We start from the raw sequence: 22,397 nt of genomic DNA, 5'->3' as shown, positions 1-22,397 counted from the left end.
AACCTCCAACATAGGAAGGCTATACTGGCAAGATTGCCTCAACTTCTCTCATTCATTGGATTCTCTTGGGCTTTTGCTGATTGTTGGAATTCCATACTGAAAACCATCTCTTGACTGAGAAGAGGGAGTAGAGGTGTGGTAGCCATGAGAAGTTGTCACCCTCTGTGGGAAATCACATGGCTACTTTATCCCAGACATCAACATTACCTGCTTGTTTCTGTAGAGTTGTGAAGATAGCTGATTCCCTTCCCCAGAAAAATCCAAGAAATCCAAATCATTGCACTGTTCTGGGGGAAGATAGAAAGATACATTTTTCTGACCCTATTCCTGTGAGAGAATATGTGTGAGAGCCTTGGAAATATATAAGGAAATGTGTTAGCATCTTAATAACTGCTGCCAAGGAGACTATAGGGGAAAATTCCTGAATAGCCACCTACCGTTTTCAGATAGATGAGTTCATGAGGACAAAAATATCCACAGATTTTGGTGTGTGGTGGCCATAAAGGTGACTTGGTTACTGCACATATTGATTGTGAAATATTATCAAAATACGGTATAAGTGCACATGCAAACATATATGATGTATTCTCAAAAGAAATAATGCAATAAGTTTGTATGGTTTCATTAGTTTATATATTAATATGATATACTATACACATATATATTACAACATGTCTACACACCACTCATGTACATACACACATATGTATATATGCATATGTGTATGTTTTTGTATGTAATTTCCCACTGAGAACATTGCCCCATCTAACCTTTCTTTGCCACCTTTGGACCACAAAACAACCAAGAGACCGTCAATGGATCTGAAGAATATCTCTCTGTTGGTAATGGAATCGTGTCCTCAGGGAAAACCCACATCCCTTTCTGTTGTATCTGCATGGGCAGATGCTGCCTATTTGGTGGTGGATGCATTGTCAAGATTTTAGATCTTCCATGAACTTTTCCTGGGTTATCCCATCCTACTATCAAAGTGCCATTTGGCTACACTTGTATCATCTCTAGTCCCTTTTTCTTGTCCCCCAAACAATTGCTAATTACATTATAAATAGCAATGGGAACTTCCACATGAGATTAAAGCAAATAATGCTTATGATATGGCTCTATGGGTTATATATATGTGCAATGCCTCTATCTTTCTTTCCTTCCAAACAGATATTCTGTGTTTCAAAAGCATTCATTGTATTAAAGTGTGCTCATTTTAAAGAGTGGGGTGGGGAGGAGGAGTTGGGGATTTGGGCCTCAATTGCTCAGTTTGATCTGATTCCAAATATATGGTAGCAGAGGGCTGCAAACCATGTCAGGCCACCCAAAATTCCAGTGTATTTTCACTGCTATGTACTATCTATGAGAAAGGACTGTTTGGTGCAACTAACAGCTTCCATTCTTAGAAATTGAGATGTTTCTGCAGCAAGTGACATTACTGAAGGTCATTTAATACTAACTGAATATTGATCGCAGTTAGGGATTGGGGTTCATGGTGTGAGAATTCAAATCCATAACCTGGCCATGCAGGGAGAGGGTTTTATCCTCTACATGTCCACTCCTGAAAGACACAAGTGTTGTCTTAGTCATATAGAATGATGTCTTACCACGTACAAGACTCTGGAGATGACATCTCCAAGAACATCCTTCCCTTCTCTCAAACCAAACAGGCAGGACTCCCCTAATAGGAAATGTTGAGCATCAAAGGGCATCTTGACTCCAAAAGAGCTCAATGAAATTGGACAGAACATAATTCCTGGCCACCAAAGATCACCTAGTGCATGCAATGGTCCTTTTCCCTTTCCCAGAATCACCCATGGTGACCCAACAGAAAAATGTTATTGCACAAGAAGGTGACCTCCCCAGGTTCCCTCTTTGCCAGGGAGAAACCAGTGGGTCACTTTGTTCCTGGATGCATGATGACATGGGCTTCTTTGAACATGAGCTAAGAGGCCCCTCTTCTGTCTAGCCAGAGCTCCCTCCCCCCTTCCCAGGCACCCTTCAGCGTTGGGTGTCATTGGTGTGTTTAGGGGCAGGAAAGTCCCCGGAGCAGTGCTGGGGAAAGGAGAAGAACAAGACTTACCCCGTGCCTGTGGCTCTTGTTGCTGTTCTCTGTTGTCCAGGAGACCAGCAGCCCAAAAAGAGACCCAAGTTTCCCTGGAAACGTCAACACTGGATGCTGACGTTGAGGTGGAATGGGGGCAGTTATAGTCCCGGCCCCCTGCAAAGTGCTGATCTTGGCAGGGGAGACTGGTGCTCTGTAAAATACAACACAAGGGGTGGGGTCCAGGGATGTGGGGTGATGCCAAGCAGGACAGACAAGGTGGGAGGAGGAAGGAGCCATTAGATCCAATTAAAAGGAACAGTGAAGGTATGAGAAGTTGGCTCGTGCTCATCTGTGAGTAACCAAATTGCACTTAAGGTAGTTTTTTACTTCTTGCTTTCACCAGGAAGCAAAACCGAAGAGCCAATCTTTTGGGGCACCTAGAGCATCTCAATCCCCTTTCTTCCTTTCTAGTGTATTTCTTCTTTTTTAATTGGCAAATAAAAAGTCACATAAGATAGAAGCTGTAAGTAGTATCCTAAAATTTTAGCATTCTGAATGTTCTCACCCAATGCTTGTCAAAAAAACAAACCAACCACAAACAAGAGAGAACCTGACCTGTCCCTGCTGAAGCTGGTCTATGATACCACTCCCTTCAAACAAAAGCAAAAGGGGCATGGGGAGAAAAGAAAACCCTACAAAACTAATTCCCAGATCCAACATATACTTTTGCTTTATCAGCAGACACAAAGTCTGAGATCTATTTCCCCCCATTGCTCAAACATCATTGTATGTGATTAAGGAGGAAGTGGGGCAAGGGCCAAACTAGTAAGACCCCAATCTTGCCTTCTGTGTTGATTTGGTCAGAGGATCCCACAACAGGAGGAGTGACCCCAAGAAATGAAACCATTCTTGATTAACCTGAGATAGACCCCCGCCTCCCATAGGGATATTGAAGGAGAAAAAAGGGGGGGCGTTTTCTTTTTTGTTTTCCTGCAGACAGTTCATGTCCAACTTGTCCAAGCCAGGAATACTGTAACGTACTCAAGGACCAGTTGGCTCCAAGCCTAGTTCTTGCACTGGAAATTGCTGCTTTTGCACCTTTCAATTGACACATACAAGCATGAGTGTATTCATACATACATGTTGTACATAAGCTAATAAAATGAATTAGCGGTTAAGTTTGTGCAGTGAGTCCACTCAGTTGCATCTCAATGATCACCTCCTAAGTCCCAGTCTTGACTCCAGCTCACATCTGCAATTCAATTTGGATGAAAAAGAGACAGGAAAGCTTCCAGCCCTAATCCCCCTCCCTGTCGGGTCTCGGTCCTCCAGCACAGCCATCACTCAACATTTCAGTAGTTAATGTAAGGAATCCCCTTTCTCCCTCTCTCCCCCCTTCAGCAGGTATAGTCTCCACAGAGCAAGGCAAAATCAGGCTACCAGGCTACAGCCCGTCTGCGTTAATGGGTCAGTAACTGATTTTCTTTGTATAGGTAAATGTTTAATCTTCCAGAAGGCACCTATTTCCGCAGCATTAAAACTGAGAAAGATCTGATCATCATCACATTAGAATTTTCTTAGGCAAAATACAACCAAAGGGAGAAAGGGTGAGGGAGAGGCAGGGAATTAAGAAAAGTCATGCCTTGTTCATTTTCTCTGCAACTAGCTGAAAAAGGTCCCGTTTTGAAGCCAACCAAGCTTGGATGCCACAGACCCAGAAATTTGAGCCAAGTTTATCAAGTATTTTTTTTTTCTTTATGAGCGGGTCTGCAAGCTCACTCCCTGGGCTCAGGAAGGGCTTCCCTATCATATAACCAATAACTGAAGCAATAAGAAAAGCCCACAACAGAGACTCACGCTCTACTGGGACGCCCAAATAGCTGCAAATAAAATCACAGTAAGGTGGAGAGGTGAGAGAAAATCTGCAAAGAAATCCTGGGAACGGGAATACGGTACTGGGACCGCGAGCGCTAGGGCAGGGCGAGCCTCAGAGGAAGGTGGAGAAAGCCAGAGACATGTAGCGAAATGAGGAAGGGGAGCTAGCGCTGAGAGAGAACCTAGTTGGAGTGGCAGGTGGCAGAGAAAGCTGGCTTCCCCGCTGGAAGAATTCTTCAACCTTCAGCTCCAGCTTCTTTCCCAGCCCCAAGACGAAGGAGCCTTCCTTCCCAATCCCCACTTACCATCTTGCTGGCTGGGGCCGCAGGAGCCGCAGCCGGGAGCGCACTTTCCCCAGTTCCGCCCCACAGAGGAGCTTTAAAGGCAGAGAGGGGGCGAGCCTGGGGAGGCGAGTTCTAATCCCCAGGAGCTCCCAGTGACGCCTCGGGGCTTTCTGGAAACCCTGCAATCTGATTTGGTGCGAAGCTGTCAAACTTGTGACGCGAGGGCACAGACTGGCATCCGGCTGCTCTAAGGTCACCGTGGCCCGCGCACAGACTGGGAAGGGAACGGCCCGGAGAGCCGGACTAGAGCCAAGTTCGGGGCTAGCAGCGGGCCTCGGGGTGCCCAGAAGCGGAACCAAGGTTGCCCAGAGTCATTTCAAAACAGGCGCCCTGGCCAGTCTGCCGAGCTGCGCCGTGACGATGCCCCTGGCGTCGGCGCTCAGCTCTGGGTGAGACCAGCGGAACTGAGTCGGAATCCCACAGACGGAGCGCACTGCAGAGAGAAGACCGCTGCCCAGAGAGTTTAGCAAAGCAGCGCTGCTGCTGCTGTTATCCGAGGGGCCCGGCTACAAAGACTCGGGAGAGAGCAGTCTTGTGCCGTGATGGGCCAAAGGGGCGAGAGGAATCGGGGAAGAGAGCAGAGGGGTAAGCAGAGAAGGCGCCAGCCGTGCCGGGGAGCGCTCAAGCTGACCGAGGTAGCCCCGCCAAGAAGGCTCCGCACTGGTGATCGGGCTGCAGCTCCAGCTGGCGCTCCCTGCAGCCTGGAGGCTCCTCAGGTCTAGTTCTGGGAGGGACCTCGCCAGACGTTAATCCCACCCCCTCCACTAAAGAAAAGGAAACTGAGGCCGGACAATGGAAGTCACAAGTGCCAAGTCACAGACATTAGTAAGGAGTGACTGGCATAAACAGACAGGTTTGTGCTTTGTAGGCATGTTAAAGGCTCTCTGATGTTAAGGTTGCACGGGGAAGCTGAGGCTTGGAATCCGACCTTTGTCTGAGCAAGCATCCCTCCATGACCTACCTGAGCAGCGTATCTTCAGGCCTGAAAAGAGAGAAAATATCTCTCTTTTCTTTCCCATTTTCAACAGCACTAAATCTAGTTTTCTTTCCTAAGGTTCTCTGCCCGTGCCAGCCCATACCTCAGCGGGCAAGTAGGAGTCTAAACTTCCCAGTGCTCTCCCCCCTACTCCCAACCAACAGCCAATCAAGCCTCTCTTTGTTCAGTCTGCGGTCTCTTGCCCCCACTCTTTCACCAAACATTCTAGTCCAAACCGTCTTAGCCACCATTCTCCTTGGTGAGTTCTCTCCATTCATTATAAGGGAAGTTCTTTGAGGAAAGGGCCTTGGCCTTTGTCCCCCCAGACCTTAGCGCTGAGTTTAACTTAATAAATTCTGAGTTTGTCATACATTCATTCGTTCATTCATTCATAGGAGCTGATTCGGATTCTGAAGAAGCCCACACACACAGCATACAAACAAACCAAGGAGGAGTGTCTTTCCAAGGTTTCTCAGAATGTTTTCTCCATGTCTGCTCAGACTGAAGGGCAGTAAAGTGAAAGAATGGAAAAAGAGAGGGTGAAAGAGGGAGGAAGCAGTGTCCTGCCCATCTCAGAACAAGCAGGCCCAAGCTTCATGTAACCAGATCGGAGACCAAGATGTTTGCTTCTGGTTTGCAGAGTGAAACAGATCATCTTGATACCCAGTCATCAGGCAGTCACTAAAAATCATCTGTTCCTATTGCTGGGGAGGCTGATTGACCCCAGCAAAGTTGGGGGACCCTAATATTCATATAACAGGAAGCAGTGGTTAAACAAGTATAATTCTCAGTTCCTCAGCCTTTAGGATTCACAATTAGACTCTTGATAAATGGGAAATGAATTTCAGGCACAACATGGTACCAAAGAAAGGGGAGAAATGGCCTCCAGGTATGTCTTGAAGATACAATTCCTGTACTTAAGGGATGGGGTGGAGGATAATAGGGAACATGTTTGATTTTAACATAATTGGTACAAGAGAAAAGCACATCATTCCAGGAGAGGAAGGCAAAATTGCATGGGGATCAGACAACTGCTTTGCTTTTCTTAAAGGAATACTGATTAAAGAAGGGAAAAAAAATACTTTTATGAAACAGTCTCATTGAGAAGAGAGAAATTCAATTACCTTGACAAAAAAAAAATAGGACACGAGATTGCCGGTTTGGACATGGATGGAGCAGGGGTTCTGAGTCATGAAGGACTGATGTCTGAGTTCAAATCCTGCCTTGGACATGTGATAGCTGTGTGATCCTGAGCAAATGACTTTCCCTTTTAAGCCTCAATTTCCTTAACTATGAAATGGATAAATGTGACACACTCTCCTAATATATGCTAGCCACCATCAGTATAAGCATATAGATTTTAATATGAAAGGGGCTTCACAGTGCAGTTAGCCCCTTTCATCTCAAAATCTCTAATCCCATACTAATAATGGATAACATTTATATAATTTCTAATTGAGTGTTTTCTTTCTGGATAGAGGCAATCAGGGCTGAGTGATGTGCCGGGGGTGGATTGGTATAGGAAGATAGTGGGGAGCATTGTCTTAAAGTGTAATGGTTTGGGACCAATAACAATGAATGAAAGTCAGGAAGAAGAATAAGACATGTAAGATGTGATGCAAGTGGACAGAAATGAGTGCAATTTATTGAAAATTTATTTACAAAATGACAAATTTTGAAGTAGGAAGCATCTCAGAGATGATCTAAAGTATAGCTTTTTACACCTGATAACCCTGACACTTGGAGGGGGACATTTATTTAAATAGAGCCTTTCCTTGCATCCTCTAGTGGTGTGGCTACCCACAGATGCCAAGGCACTCTGGAAGAGTCTGAAAACTATCACTCAGAAGCCCCCACTAGTCTACTCGTACTGTGTGCCTGTATTACGGAGTGGTCTGATAGTAGAAATACTAAGCTCAAAGCAAAGCTATCTACTTAAGGTGACATAGAAAAAAGTGGCTTGGAGACATCTCCTCCTGCCCAGAAATGGTGAGTGTTACTCTCCAACAAATATATAGAATATAAGAGAGAAGAGGGGCACAGATCGCGCATACTGCAAGTGGGGTTCACATGTGGGAAACACACATGGCCAAGGCAGTTCCCAATTTTGTTATTTCAGAGTCTGGGCATCCATTCTTTTCTCCTGGCATCACTGTGTGGTTATGCTATGGGTACAGCAACATCTCTGTTGGGATGACAGCTCTCCTGGTTTCCTTGGGCTCGGCTGCTCTTTGTAGCTCTAGCTACAAAGCCAGAGTTAGGTCTCTCTAGAATTCACACCTATTTACTTTCCTTTCTTTCCAAACTTTAAAGCTCTTTGGTGCCCTAATGATTTTCTCCTTCCATTTAATTTGGTGTCTCCTACTATTTGAGATAATTGCTACAAAATACCCTGGCCAAAGGTCAGAGACAGAAGATCGAACACAATACTTCTTTTGCCTTCTGGTAGAAGCACAGGAGTCATTCTCCACAAAGGCTCTTCCCCCTGTCTTGAAGCTACCAAGCATGCTGGTCCCCTGGAGCTAATACTCAGCCATCAAGTAGTGAGCTACCCACATGATTCCATAAGTGAGAACTCCCAAGACTAAGGAAAGCAGTAACAGGGTATAGACACAGCTTTTACTTTATCACCATATGTTCTCTAGGTTACCTTCACAATATTGTGATATCATCAGAGAGATGAGGGAAAATCAGTGGCTCACGAACCACCTCCCTCTTCCTCAATATTTAGAATACCTGTTTTGTGCTAAAGTGCTAGATTTTAACTATGGTGATGGACTTGCCACACCTTTCCTTGTTGATGAAGAATCCTTTATGATGGTTTCTCCCTCTATGAACAAAAGGTTCATATAAATCTGCCTTTTGTATTGGCTTAAGAGGGTGGTATGAAAAGGGGGCTAATAACAGAGGAGTTGCTGAGTCGGGGTACTGTCTCCCAGCAGGGCAAAGATGAAATAGGTGGTAACTTGACCTGCATGCAGAAACAATCTGTAGACAGTCAGATGTATAGTTGTGAGCAAAGGTGATCTGGGTGGTAAATAGGCTGGCATATGGAATGTGATTTCATTTCTCCCCTGGAGAATGCTTTCTTCTATTCAGCCATTAGCCCGCCTCCATGCTACAGAGAAGAGAGCCATTCACTTGGTCTTCTTTCCACAGCTGCAGGACTATACTCTCTATCCCATGAGAAATGCATTATTTCATCTATTTTTTCTTTCTTTTTTTTTTTAAAGCAATTGGGGTTAAGTAACTTGCTCAAGGTTACACGGCCAGTTATTTCTGGGTGTGGTGCTAAGTGTCTGGGCCCGGATTCGATACCCAGGTCATCCCAACATTGGGGCCGGTGTTATTACTCACTGAGCCACCTGGCTACCCCTATTTTTTTTCTTTAAAAAAGGTCTTTTAAGCTTTTCTCTCCTATTTCCTGCACTCCTCAAACAACTCCACCTTGCCTATTTTTGACTATTAATCTATGGGTTGGGGGTAGGATATTGTTCTAGGTGGGACTTCAGATGTCCAATAGTGGAATGGAAACATGGGTGAATGCCATCCTTTCCTTCCTGAAGGAACTCTCATTCTCCTGGTAGAATTACATTCATCAAGAATGAAAAGTTTTGTTTTCTTCTTCATTTTCACATTCCCTGTTTCTACCACACAACATTGCATCCATAGAGTGGCTAATAAATGCTTGTCAATCAGGGGTGGGGGTTTGTAGGGGTGGGGAGTGAAGACAAGATGTCAAAGAATAAGCTGAGCTCTCCCCCAAACCCTTCTACACATCTTTCAGTTATACTTCAAAATAAATTCTGGAATGGCAGAATCCACAGAAGGATGGATTTTTTTTCATCCCAAGACAACTTGAAGGTTCAGCAGAAAAGATCGGTTATACAAGGGTGAGACTGGAGTACAATCTGGCACAGGCCAGTCTGTGCCCCAGCAAACCAGTAATAAACCTTGGGAGTGACTGAATCAGGGGCAGCAGTGGCAGCTGCCAGACCTCTAAGCCCACTGATGGTAAAGAGGTCAAACAACTGGTTAGAAGGAGATGTACAGGGGTCCCTTTTTTGGGAGCAGGGGGAGGTCTCTGTTGCCTTGCCCATACTTGGATCTGGGTTTCCCTCCTGGGGTACAGAAGAGCTTGTAGTAGCAAGGAAGCTGGGGCTCTAGACAGAGTTTCAAAGGAGAAAAGGTTGTTTGTGGTCGCTCAGAGACAAAAGCAAAGACAATTCTCAGTGTCAGAGCTTTCCAAAGTGACCAATGATAACACCTCCTGTGGAACACTGGAATGATCCAGGGAGCCAGTAGTAGCCTTAAGTGCAAATGGAGGCCACTGAATAAAAAAAGGAGGCAGTGAAAGCATAGAGAAATAAGAGAAGAGAAGAAAATTTTGAAAAACTGTTCACACGTGTTTTGTCTACTGTGTAACAGGATTAAAGTCATAGTGATTACATTATTTTCCAAATAAATATTCAAAATGTAAGTTATAACCAATCAGTATTCAAGTTGTCTGAAATGTCTTAACAACCAAGTGTTGGGAGGAAAATTTGTCTCTAATGTTCTTGAAATCCAGCATGAATCTGCAGGAATATGTGCAAATAATGACTAGCTTACGGTATGATACAACATGGATACATAATGTGGCATCATCAAAATTTCAGTTCATAGAAAAAAAAACCACAAATTTGCAATAAATTATTAAAATTAAGATGGGTGTGTATTTGAAATGAAGCAAAGTGTTATGAAATTACATTAAATGGTTAAAAGATTGAGTTTCAAAGCAGGCACTGAGGAATTTTTTTTTTTTTTAAAGAAGACAGTAGACCAAATAAAATTGTGAAGCTTAGCCCTACATCATACTACCCTGGAATAACCAGAAAATTTACAAGGCCCCAGAATTATCTGTGAAAACAGTTTCACAAAAACCCCAAAGCTTAGGACAGTGACCCCTACACTCTAAAAGCACAGCTCCTTTTAGCAGAGACTAAAAAGTCAAGACATCTGCTGGAAAAATGAGCAAACAGCAGAAAGAAAAAACATCCTGACTATAGAAAATTATTATGCTGATAGGGAAGATTATAGCACATCCTCAGTAGAAGACAACAAAGTCAAAATTACTACATCTAAAGTCTCAAAGAAAAATATTAATTGGTTTATTTCCATAGAAGAGTTCAAAAATGATTTTTAAATCAATTAAGATAGGTAGAAGGAAAAAGGGGAAGATAAATGTAAGTCATGCAAGAAAATTATGAAGAAAAATGTCAATGGCTTGATAAATGAAGTAGAAGAAAAAATAAAGAAAAAAACATTAAAAAACAAAATAGAAAAACAAACAAAAAGCAGACATCCTTCAAGAAATTTCCAAGAAGAACTATTCTGATATTATATAACCAAATGGTAAAATAGAAAATGAAAGAATCCATTGGCCACTTAACTGAAAGAGATCCCAAAATGAAAACTCCCAGGAATATTATAGGCAAGTTCCAAAGTTCCAAGATCAAAGAGAAAATATTGCAAGCAGCCAGAAAGAAACAATTCAAATGTCATGGAGTCATAGTCAAGATAACATAAGATTTAGAAGTTTCTGCATAAATTAATAGAGAGCGTGGAATATGATATTCCAGAGGGTAAGAGAGCTATGAAGACAACCAAGAATCACCTTCCTAGCAAAACTTAGTATAATCCTGGGGGGGGGGGGTTGAGAAATGGACATTCAATAAAATAGAGGATTTTCAAGCATTCCTGATTAAAAAAAAAACAACATAAATGAGCTGAATAGAAATCTGCCTTTCAAATACAAGACTCAAGAGAAACATAAAAAGGTAAAAAGGAAAGAGAAACCATAAGTGATTGTATAAGTTTAAACTTTTTACATCCTTATGTCGGAAAATGATATTTGTAACTCCTAAAAAGTTCCTCATCACTAGGGCAGTTAGAAGGAGTATATCTAGATAGAAAGAATGGATGTGAGTTAAATATTATGGGATGCTTATCAATAAAAATAAAATTAAAGTATGAGAAAGAAGAATGCATTGGGAGAAGGGGAAAAGGAGAGGTATAATGGGGCAAATAATCTGACATAAAAGAGGTGTAAAAGAGCTTTTACAGTGGAGAGGAAGATGGGAGAGGTGAGCTGGAGCACATGAACATTATTGTCATTGGATTACTCAAACAAGGACTAATAAACACAGTCATTTGTTACTTACACTACAGGAAAGTAGGTGCGGTATGGGATGAGAGAAGGGGGATCACTGATAGAAGGAAAGGAAGATTCAGGGAAGTAAAATTCAAAAGAAAACGATTTTTGAGAATGGACAGAGTGAAAGTAGGGAGAGATGAGGATAAATACAATGATAATAGGATGCAGAGTAATACATAGTAATGATAACTGTGAAAATATTACAGCATGTTTCTGTGATAAAGAACTTATTTTTCAACTTATAGAAAACTGAGACAAAATTATGGAAATAAGTAGAATTCCTCAATTGATAAATGGCAAAATATGAAGAGGTAGTTTTCAGATGAAGTAACCAAGGGTTTGTAATTATATAATGATGCTTCAAGTCACTATTGATTAGAGAAATGTAAATTAAAACAACTCTGAGGCACTAACCCACACCCATCAGATGGGCTAAATGACAGAAAAGGAAACTGACAAACATTGGAAGGGATGTGAGGCTCTAATGCACTATTGGTGAAGTAGAAAACTTCACCAATGGCCAAAGAGCTATAACAGGAAGCAATGCTACCAATAGGTCTGTATTCCAAAGAGATTTTTTAAAAGTACCCACATGTATCAAAATATTTAATGATGAAGTCATGTTGCTTCTTCCAGTAGCACAGATTTTTTTTTGCAAAGCTGAAAAAGCCCTCTGAAGTCAGCTAATCCAATAGAGTCATTAAAGTACAGGAGGAAAAGTCGTGGAGAAAAGACATGGAACAAGTGTTTCCGCAGCCTTGAAGACTGATGAGGGAAGGCTTCCCTGGCCCAAGGCAGCACATTTTATTGGGAGATAACCTTTGTAAGGAAGAAGCTTTGTTGTTTCACTTCCGTTAACCCTAAATTTAAGTATGAACTCACATCAGATTAGTCCAAGCATAAGAAAGAAAGCAGGGAGCCTTCATTTTTGGCCATGAAATTTGTTTTAGGGCCTGTTTGTGCCCCCATGAAAAGTTGTTTGAGAAACACTGTTCCTGAGCCATATTGCAAAGGATGAGGAATTCTTCTCTTTATGCCAATGTCTTCTGCCTTTAGGGGCACTGCTCTCTCTCTAAAGATGATGAAGCAAAGTCCCTTTTATCCATCAGCCATTTCTTCTGAATCTTACCTTGCTGCCCAATACTACCAGATTATTGAAGAGATCTTGGTACTTTTACTGTATGTCTGCTTGGTACTGAAGAGGAAATGATATAAAACCCAAACATCATAATTCAAAGATTGCCTTAAAGTAGAAAGAGAAGAATACAAAATGGTGCGATTTTGGTGACATTCTAAGGAATGAAAATTTTGCTGACTGCTGATTCCTGCTGTAATGAATCTCTGTGATTCAAGGATAAGGTAGAAAGCAATAGTAAGATTTCTCCTGCCTTTGAGTGGATGGTAAGGCAAGAATAGACAACTCATTTCATATAGAGAGGGCCAACTAGAGCAGTGAGCCCACTGGAGGTTTGCTTATTGACCCTCCATATGGGACCCTTCCTCCCTATCATAGTCTATAGACAGGATGCTAGAAAGGACCTCCCATTAACTTCTGGGGCAGGGTCCAATGCCACAATTTGTGATTCTCTGAAGTGAGTCATTTCTGACAATGATGACAAGTTCTGTTCTTCAGTCCTTCTAGAATCCAAGCCATAATGCACTTCAGTGCTCCTTTCAGCCCATAATTAGATTTCAGTCTATACCAGGTGCTGGCTGTGCTTGAAGTTTCCAAGTAATGGGGAACTCATAGTGCATGGCTCAAACTACAGGTGCCTATGGTGCTTTGAAATTCTTGAAGTCATGAACTGCAGCTCCAGCACTCACTACTTGGGTGACCCTGGACAAGGGCCTTCAGCTCTGTAAGCCACGGTTTACTGATCTGTAAAATGGGAGTGATAATAATTCCCATTGACCTGGAAGGGTTTGTCTGGCAAAAGGAAAATTGCTTCTAAAAGGTAGAGCAGTATGTCAATGGGAGTCATCCTTACAGTTTTAAATCTTCCTCAGGATCCACTTGCCTGACTAAGGATTAAATCAAAAATCCTTTTAAAAATTCACCTCTCAGGCCAAGACAGAGTATTTTTCATGTGGTCCAACCAGACCAGGATACCTCACGATCATCCTCACCCTACCCCACCTGCCATTAACTTCTAGCCTGCCACAGTGTACCACTGATAGGCATGGGGTATGCAGTCCACCATGTTTTCCCTCAGGAAAAGCTATTGGATTTATTCACCCAGGACATATTTGTGTAACATAACTCCAAGAGCAATATTACTCTTTATTATATTTTCTCTAGTGAGTAAAACTATAGCTTTGAATAAACATATATGTCATAGAGGTGGGCTAAGAAATTGTGAAATAGTGGCTGACCCAATACACCACACAATGCATTGCTTTCATATAGCATCCACTTGTCCCCCTAGGTCATCCTGAAACCTGCTGCTACCCTGGACCCCCTGTCCTAACTTAAGTTTCGACCTCATTCTCTGAGCAGAGGAACCAAATCAAGAGTGCCATTATTTCTGGAAAGTTATATCAACTCACTGCTCTGTACATGCACTTACAAGACTTGCCAGACCCAAAACTATTTCTCTTCTCACCATTACTTCATGAGTTTTATCTTCCCTTGTTAAAATATAACTTGCTAAAAGGCAATCTCTCTCTCTCCCTCCCCCCTCCCTCCCAAAATTAATAATATAACCCATAATCTTCTCCACTCTCTTGGAGCTCTGTTGTGCATCAGAGAACACTAACTCTCAGGAGAATCATAATTTTACTTTATCCAAGGGAAAATGGGAATATAAATTATTATTATATTCAAGCATAGTTGAGTAGGTTGTAACAAATGATAAATAATTGCTTATATTCAAAAAAATCACAAAAATGTCATTGTCTTTTGACATTTGTATGAGAACATTCATTTAGGAAATTAAAAATAAAATTAAAAAGTATAGCAATGCATTTGGAATGTTGAATACTTTTTGAATGGAGGACATAGGGAAATGTCCCATCAGCATTTCAAACTCAGTATGTTCAAAACTGAGTTCGTTATTTTTCTCCCTAAACCTGGCTCTCTTCCAAATTCTCCTATTTCTATCCAGAGGAGCCACCATGCTACCAATAATCAAGGTTCCTGACCTTGAACTCCTTCTTGATGATTCTTCCTTTCTCCTTTATTTCTGTTTGCCAAGTTCATTTGATCTAATGTTTGTCAAATTCATTTGATCTAATCTCTTCACCATCTCTCACTACATACCTGTAGTCTCAAATAGCCCTGGCCCAACTTAGGCTCCTATCAAATATTGTCCAGTCTTTCTTTGTCCTCCTGGTCTCCAGTCTCTTTCCTCTGGAACTCATCATGCTCCTGGCAATGACCTAACCCCCTGCTTGATCATATGAAACAAATATTTGACCCAGTTACTCTCCCCACAAAAGAATGTCTTTAGTGACTTCCCTCTGCTGCTAGAAGAACATATGAATCCATAGACTGTTGTTGAACATCTCCTCCAGTCAGCCTTCCACAAGCCTTCTGGTTTGTTTTCACACAATTGTCCTTCATGACTTTGACCTTTCCAGACCCTGATGTCCTAACCATTTGCCCTCTTTCTAAAATGTCTTCCCATCTAGTGTTTCCCCTCTTTCTTCAGAGTACCCTTCCTATCTAACTCACAAGGAAGAATTTTCCTGCTCCTTCAAATTACCTCCCTGCTCTCCCTCCTGAGATGGTTTTGGGTTGTGTATTTAATGCTCTGAATTTCCATGTCTGGGTTGATACTGCATTCCCAATAGGGGTTATGCTACAACCAGCCCATCATCTCCAGAGAGGAGATTGCAAATTTCCATGAGAACTTCTGTATCTCAGAAATAAGTAAATGATACAAAGCAGTGTTTGATGTATCGTTAAGTTGGTTATCTCTACTTCAAGAAGATGGACAAAACAGTAGTAATACTAAGGACACTGAAAAGTGTGTTTTGCACACATATGTTCAGATGTTGTTGTGAAGCACTTGCCAGAGTCCTTCGATCCCACCCCTCCCTGCCCCAAGTCAGACTTGGAATGCAGCTTCTAGAGGGCAGACTCCACAACACAACAACAAATATTTGCTTGTCTCAGCCTCTGGTAGGGTGCCTTCTGTAAACAAGCTGGCTATCTAATAAATGCTTGTTATAGTGAATTGAGGTAAATTGAAAGAGACTGTCAAGCTTGAGAGGAACGGCCCAAGATAATGGGCTACCAAGAAGTCGGAGAATTGCTCTAGTGGGCAGAGGACCATCCATGGGGACTCAAGGAGCTTTTGATATCCTGAAGTTAGTTTATCAAGCAGAGTCATTTTAGGAGCGACCAAGAATGTTTATCGAGAGGATAGTTTAGACACAAAATGATACATTGTTTTTTTGGTACATGTAGCAGTTTTCTACAGCATTTTCCTTTTTTTTCCCCCATTACTGTTGGGAGTCAGGTTGGAACAAAAATCTTTGGTGTATGTGGGTGTGTAAAAAATATTATAATGATTTAATTTATTAATAATATAATAATTACATATGCATATATGTGTGTATGTATATATTTATGTATGTTGTGTGTGTGCTTTGAAGTGTGGAAGGAAAAATGGGTACTTTCTACTCTGATCAAGAAGCAGTATCTCAATATGATTGTTCTTTTCATAAATTTTTATAACTTTAAGGGTGCTGTGACCTGAGAGAGGCTAAAATGTGGCAGAAATCAGACTGTGAGAGGTCCCATAGCGTGAGGGGGTGGTAGCATTGGTCTATCTTCCCAGCTCATATCAGGAAAGAGGGTTAATGAGACTAATAATGTTAAATGATGAGGCTGGTTAACATGTCAGAATTATTTCCACTGTCCTTAACTCATTGGAACCTCAGTGAGGAAGCAGGATGGGTATAATTTAGGTGCAGATTCTCATAAGACTCTCTTTTTGGTGATTTGAGATTGCCTTTCAGTGATGCAGGCCATTGTCACAGCACCTGACCATCATGTGTGGCTCTTGGTGGGGGCCTACCCAAACTCACTTCCTCCACCTCATGTGCTAGAGAACTTTCTTACTTTCCTCTGACATCATAAGCATGTCAACAGAGCTGTCCAATTGGCTGTCCAATAGTCATTCCTCACTTCTTTCATACGGTCAGCTTTCTCCTCTTCTTACTGCCTCTTTTCCCAGGTGACATCAAGGGTTAATTATTATTCACATTTTGCAGGTAAGAAAAATGATTCTCCTAGAGGTAAACTGCTGTGCCCAAGGCCACACAACAAGTGCAAACGCAAGGCTTATCATCCTTGAATCTAGTACGCACATCCCTTCCTTAAGTGTATGTCAGTATCTCTCCCCCACCAGGACTAAGGAATCATTCCTCTATATAGAAGAAAGGAGGGCAAGGGTATAGGCCACAGGTGAGCGTCAGATCAGGAAGCTGGTTTTACCAAATCCAACAACAGCCTTTCCTTCTGATTCCCATTCAATACAATCCACTTTGTAAAGATGTATTAAGTACCTACTATATGAAAGGCATCTATGCCTAATATCTAAGGTCTTTTAGGCCCACATGACCAGGACTGCAGGCAAAGGAAAGAAGCAAGAACCCCAGCTCTTTGGGGTTTGGGTGATACAAGGATGCTTTGGTACCCAAGGGTCCATGGTGGTTGGCTTCATGGGTACCAATGAGTAAAAGATTGCTTTGGTATCTATGTAAGATCTCCTTTTAACCTTTACATCCTAAAGTTCTAATGTTGCTAAAAACTGAAAATTGCAAAGTTAGAGACGGTGGCATCTTACTCCAAATTCTGCCATGGAGAAAGTTGACAGAGCAATTTTGAATTCAATCATCAGTCTTCTTGGCCTGTCCACTTGCCTGTGAAATATTCAGGAGCTCATAGCAGCTCAAATCTGAAGGGTCCTTAGATGTCTTGACCCTACTATACATAACAGAATTGATTCCTTTTGGAATCTTATGCATTTTGTTTTCTGCATTTAAACACACGATCCTGAGAAGGGTCCCCAGTTTCACCAGACTGACTCGCAAAAGCATGCAGGTCACCCAAGAGGACAAAGTGTCCCGGACAAGTCCTATGCCCTGTTTCACCCTGGGGTGAGCCGCTTGGATGCGTCTGAAGTCATCATGCTGGGCATTTCTGTAAGAAGGTCCGCATTGGGAAGCTCCCTTTAGAAAATGAATTTTCACTAGAAGAGCATTTTAGAAGAATTACTTTGCTTAGAGTTAATTAAAATATTTTCCATTTACACTGGAAAAAGGAGGTCTAAAATCTCAGCTGAGTAGTGAGCAAAGAAAAGAAATGGAAGCCCTGGGACTTGAAATGGCGACTGTGGAAGGTGGAATCATCTCCTCGACTATTGATTCCAAACAGAATCGAAATAGTCCCCAGTATAACGTACCTGGCCTTGACAGCATCAGTGAGGACAGACAGAATGACCAGCCCCCCCTCCCCCCTGGTTTAATTGTAGGAATGATCTTTCTGAAATCACATTCCTTTCAACTTCCATTCATTCAGCTGAGCTTTGGCCCCTGGGGCCACATGGAACAAGCAGAAAAGCTTCTGAACCTGTCAACTCTTCCAAACTGTCAACAAGCATTTATTAAACACCTCCTTTGAGCCAGGCCCACCCAAGGAGCTCACACCTTAATGGAGAACACAACAATTAAATATCTGTGGGCATGAAAGACCTATACAGAGGAAATGGGAAGGGATCTCAGAGAAGGCCCTGGTGAAGGGGGAGCACGGAAAAGCCTTCTGCACGAGGTAGCCAGGTGGCTCACAAGGAGATTGTCTCCCAATACTTTAGGACAGCCAGCGCCCTCCAAAAGACAAGGTTCTCTTCTCCAGGACAAATGTGGCCAGTTCCTGCAAGGTATCTTCCTGACACTCACCCTAAGGTCTTCACCAGGTAGCGAAGCAGTCAAGAATTGATTAAGGGCCTACTATGTGTCAGGCACTGTTTGAAACACAGGGAATACAAGAAGAAGGAGGAAGAGAGGAGGAGGTGGAGGAGGAAGAGGTGGAGAAAGAGGAAGAGGAGGAGGGGGAAGAGGAGGAGGGGGAAGAGGAGGAGGAGGAGGAGGAGGAGGAGAAAGAGGAGGAGGAAGAGGAAGAGGAGGAGGAGGAGGAGGAGGGGCTGAGGCGCCAGCAAGGAGCAGAGATGGCTTACTCAGGTTCCCTCCACCTTAACAACGACTCCCTCAAACTTCAGGCCTCTGATTTAAATGGAGAAGCTGTTGTTCCTCGAGATCCCCCTTTAAGCAGATATGTGTAGGTCTCCGTCATGCTCCAAGTAATCTGGAACAGAAAGGGACATCGGTCTGTCCTGCCCTGTGACTTTACAGATGAAACACTGAGGTTCTGAGAAGGGAAAAGGGCCTTTGTGTCTTGTTGGCTCCCATTTGTCTCTCAGGCCCCCCTGAAGTTGAGTCACTCTATTGGGGGGAGGGAGAGGCTTCTTTTCCTCTTGCTTTTCTGGGAGGGAGCCTGTATTTTCTTCTTCTCTGACCCGCATGGGCTTCTTAAGGACAAAGTGAATATGATTCGTGAGTTTGGGGATCAGTCCAATTGCCAGCCTGGCATCAGAGAGTGAGGCACTGGGCTGCCTCCGAATTCTAATCAGTGGGATTTAGAGATGCATCCATGGCTGGGAGCCTCAACAGAAATAGATTCTAGAATTCTTCCACATTTTCTAGTTTAAACCATTGTCATAGAGTCACAGATTTATGTGGCATGGATTGTATCTTAGCAGAAGTGTGAATTCCATACCCTGTGCACAGAATTTCAAACAGCAAGTTCTGACTTCCTGGTTATCTGTATGGACCACAGAAGCAGTGTCTACGTGGGCAACACTCTGAGGCTCCGTTTCCTCATCTTTTGAATGGGGGATGGTTTAAAGTGGAACATGAATTTTTCACTCCGTTTCTGTGTGTGTCTGTGTCTATGGCTGTGTGTGTGTGTGTCCTGGTCCCCTTTGTCATTTTGGTGAAGCCTATTGAACTCTTCTCAGAATTAATCTAAAATGCATAGCATATGGTATATCGCTTTGCAAAGGATACTAAATGAATTTCTATGTACATTTGTCACCCTGTCTCCCAGCCTCCTGTTATGGGATTATCTCTTTCTTGGTGGTGATGAATGCCCCATCCTGCAGAAAAGGAGGGGCAGAGATTACAAGAGGCAAGAGGGAGAGCTTTAGTTCTTAGCCAGTCATGCTTTGGGGACTGATCATTGGGGTGCGCGCAGATGGAAGAGACCACCCCCCCCCTTCAAGCTGCCGAAGAACAGGACCCTGGGGAGACAGGAGAGGACAGGGCAGTCTTCATCGTGTCTCTAGCCAAGCTCATTCTCTGGAGACTTTAGGGAGTTTTCCCTTGACCCTGATGCAGAGCCCTCTCTCCGGGTCAGGCTGAGCTATCTTGTCCTCACTCAGGGTTATCTGATGCACCTTCTCCTATGTGTACATTTCCTGATCTGCTTTCATACAGTTTAGGTAAATGGATGTATTTGCCATTGGTTGTATGTTCATTGTGAAACTGGTATTAGGTGGAAAGATTTCAAGCCTTCGACATGTAGAGCTGGGTTCTCTCACCTTGCCCCCAGAAATGACAGAGCAATTCAAAGTCAGATGGAATGCAGTCCCATCCCCAAGATGAATAAAATGGAAGCGAGCAGATCGATAGAACTTCAACTCTGTAGCCCTCTCCCCAAAGGGAGCAGAGTGGCAGCCCCTGGTCCCAACCTCTTGCTGCCCCCTTCCCAGCAGAAACAGAAATCTGTCTTGAAAAAGGGTAGGGGAGAAGAGGCCAGAGGCATCTGTTCTGTCACCATTCACACCACAGAACAGCGCCCTCTGCACATGTGCCTTCTTTGCACCTCAGCTTCCAGCCCCAACTCACTCTGCTGTTCCACATGGGAGCTCTGCCCACAGGAAGAGAATGTATATTAACCATCATTTTCATAGTGCATCCTCACAACAGCCCTGGAAGATATCCGCTATTATTGTTCCCATTTTACAGATGAGGTAAATGAGACTTAAGGAAGGTAAGTGACTTGGCCAGGCTCACACAACTATCAAATGTCTAAGGGCATACTCTAACTTGGCTTTTCTTGCCTGCAGGGCCACTGGGCTCCCCAGTCTCTCCTACCCTTCACTCCTCTGGTCCGCATGACCATGCTTGGAATCTGTCTTGGATCTGGGCTCACTAAATTTTGGATGGAAAGCTCATTTCAGCCCCTTCTTCTGTCTCCATCCACCACCACTCCCCTTTCTGGGGAGTCTAAAGCAACATGTGTAAAGAAATGGAGTGTCTGTGTTTAACTTCTGAGGATCAACTTCTTCCCATTCCCAGGCCTGTGTCTGGCAAGATTCTGCCTGAAGAGGAGAGCATGCATGACTTTATTCTAGACGCAAGACTGGCTGTGCATGTGCTTGGGTTGGGGCTGTGATTTTCCTAGAACCTATACAGAAGCAGCATCAGGATTTCCAAGACAAGAACCATGCAAATCTAAAAGGATAAAATGAGTCTGTGTGGGGTACTCGAGAGATCCCAATCAGCTGAGAAATTGTTCTGAGAACAGCTAACTGAGTCCCACAACGTTCAGTGTGCCAGGCCTGCAGTCAAGGGCACCTGGTGTGTGTGTGACCCTGGGCAGTGTTTTAGAGGAATATGCAGGCAGTTCCTATGTGCACCCATGTGTCTGCATATGTGGGTATGTGGCATGCTATAAATGCATGGACACACACATTTATGCCCCATGTATATAGGCATGGAAAACATACATGCATGTATGCTTCATATACATAGGAAGGTTTGTAAGTGGCTTGCCTGGGGTCATGTATTGCCATGGATTACATCACATTTTTATGTTCATACATACATATACATGTATATACACACATGCAGTTAGAGGCTTATATGTAGACCATACAGACATAGGCAGATCTATGGATATACAAATATAGAGTTCTATATATATGCATAAAAATACATGTATGTCCTGAGCACCGTACACATGTGCACAGATATAGACCCAGACATAGATAAAGACTTGGATGAGAATCTTGCAGACTGAGCAGGGATTGACGGCATCAATCTTCATCCCTGGGGGGAACACTGGAGTCAACGAGGTCACAGATCCCCCTCAGCATGACAGTTCAGAGATACGCAGATGTGAATGTAGCCACAGAGACTCACATGAGAACACCATCAGTGTTCACAAAGGGCATGAAGACACAGACCTGGCATAGCTCTTTTCAGTGTTCAGCAATGGTTTGAGTTTAATAAGCAGCTGAGCATGGTTCTCTTCATCCCTGAGGCCAGCTGTTTGTTCCTGAAGGGTATCTTCCCACCACTCAATGACCTTTGCCCCGATTGTCATCCCCAGTTTGGCTCCCATTTCATGAGCATATGACTAAAAGTGGCCTCCACACCTGTATACGGGGGTCACTCCTTCAGCCTGGTATAGCCACGAGTGGCCATGGCTCAATGCTATCTCTTTGTTAAGGGTTCTCATATGTCTTTTCCCTAGCACCAGATTGGCCAGTATCCTCTACCTACAAAGTGCTAGCACCAAAATATGGACAGTCTGGCTGGGCAGAGGGGTTGGCCATGGGGGAGAATTTGGCGGTTCAGCATCCTTGGGAGGTAGCTAAAAAATCAAATCCCATTATACTTGTAGGTGGTACAGGACGGCCCTCCACCAAAGCCTGAGGAATGAACCCATTAGCCCCTCTTGCAATAACACATGCACAAGCCATGCATTTCCATTATTCGACTTGTCCAGCATTCAACCTATTGATAAATTCACTTCTGCTCATGCAGACAACAAATCTAACCTCAGCCACATAATGCCATGGGACCCTGGGTAAGTCACGTAACTTTTGCATGCTTCAGTTTGCTCATCTCTCAGGGGGGATAATAACGAGACCCAATCTCCCCAGA

At 43.3% G+C, this 22,397-nt stretch overlaps 1 protein-coding gene across 1 annotated transcript in view; it reads right to left on the bottom strand.

Annotated features, from left to right (window-relative positions):
- GMNC (geminin coiled-coil domain containing) overlaps positions 1–22,397 on the bottom strand; it is a 45,713-nt gene that overhangs the window by 5,784 nt on the left and 17,532 nt on the right. Inside the window, exons 3-7 of the mRNA XM_069083216.1 lie at positions 4,610–4,772; positions 4,228–4,480; positions 3,690–3,927; positions 2,084–2,258; positions 208–287 (exon numbers count right to left, since the gene is read on the bottom strand). Of these exons, the coding sequence (XP_068939317.1) occupies positions 208–287; positions 2,084–2,258; positions 3,690–3,927; positions 4,228–4,480; positions 4,610–4,772 (909 nt within the window). The remainder of the gene's footprint in view (positions 1–207; positions 288–2,083; positions 2,259–3,689; positions 3,928–4,227; positions 4,481–4,609; positions 4,773–22,397) is intronic.

This window comes from Petaurus breviceps, unplaced genomic scaffold (assembly GCF_028583685.1).
Source record: "Petaurus breviceps papuanus isolate PSGF00001 unplaced genomic scaffold, PetGlider_PUasm1.0 173, whole genome shotgun sequence".
In the NCBI taxonomy this organism is placed as follows: Eukaryota; Metazoa; Chordata; class Mammalia; order Diprotodontia; family Petauridae; genus Petaurus; species Petaurus breviceps.
This window is presented reverse-complemented; position numbering and strand designations above follow the sequence as displayed.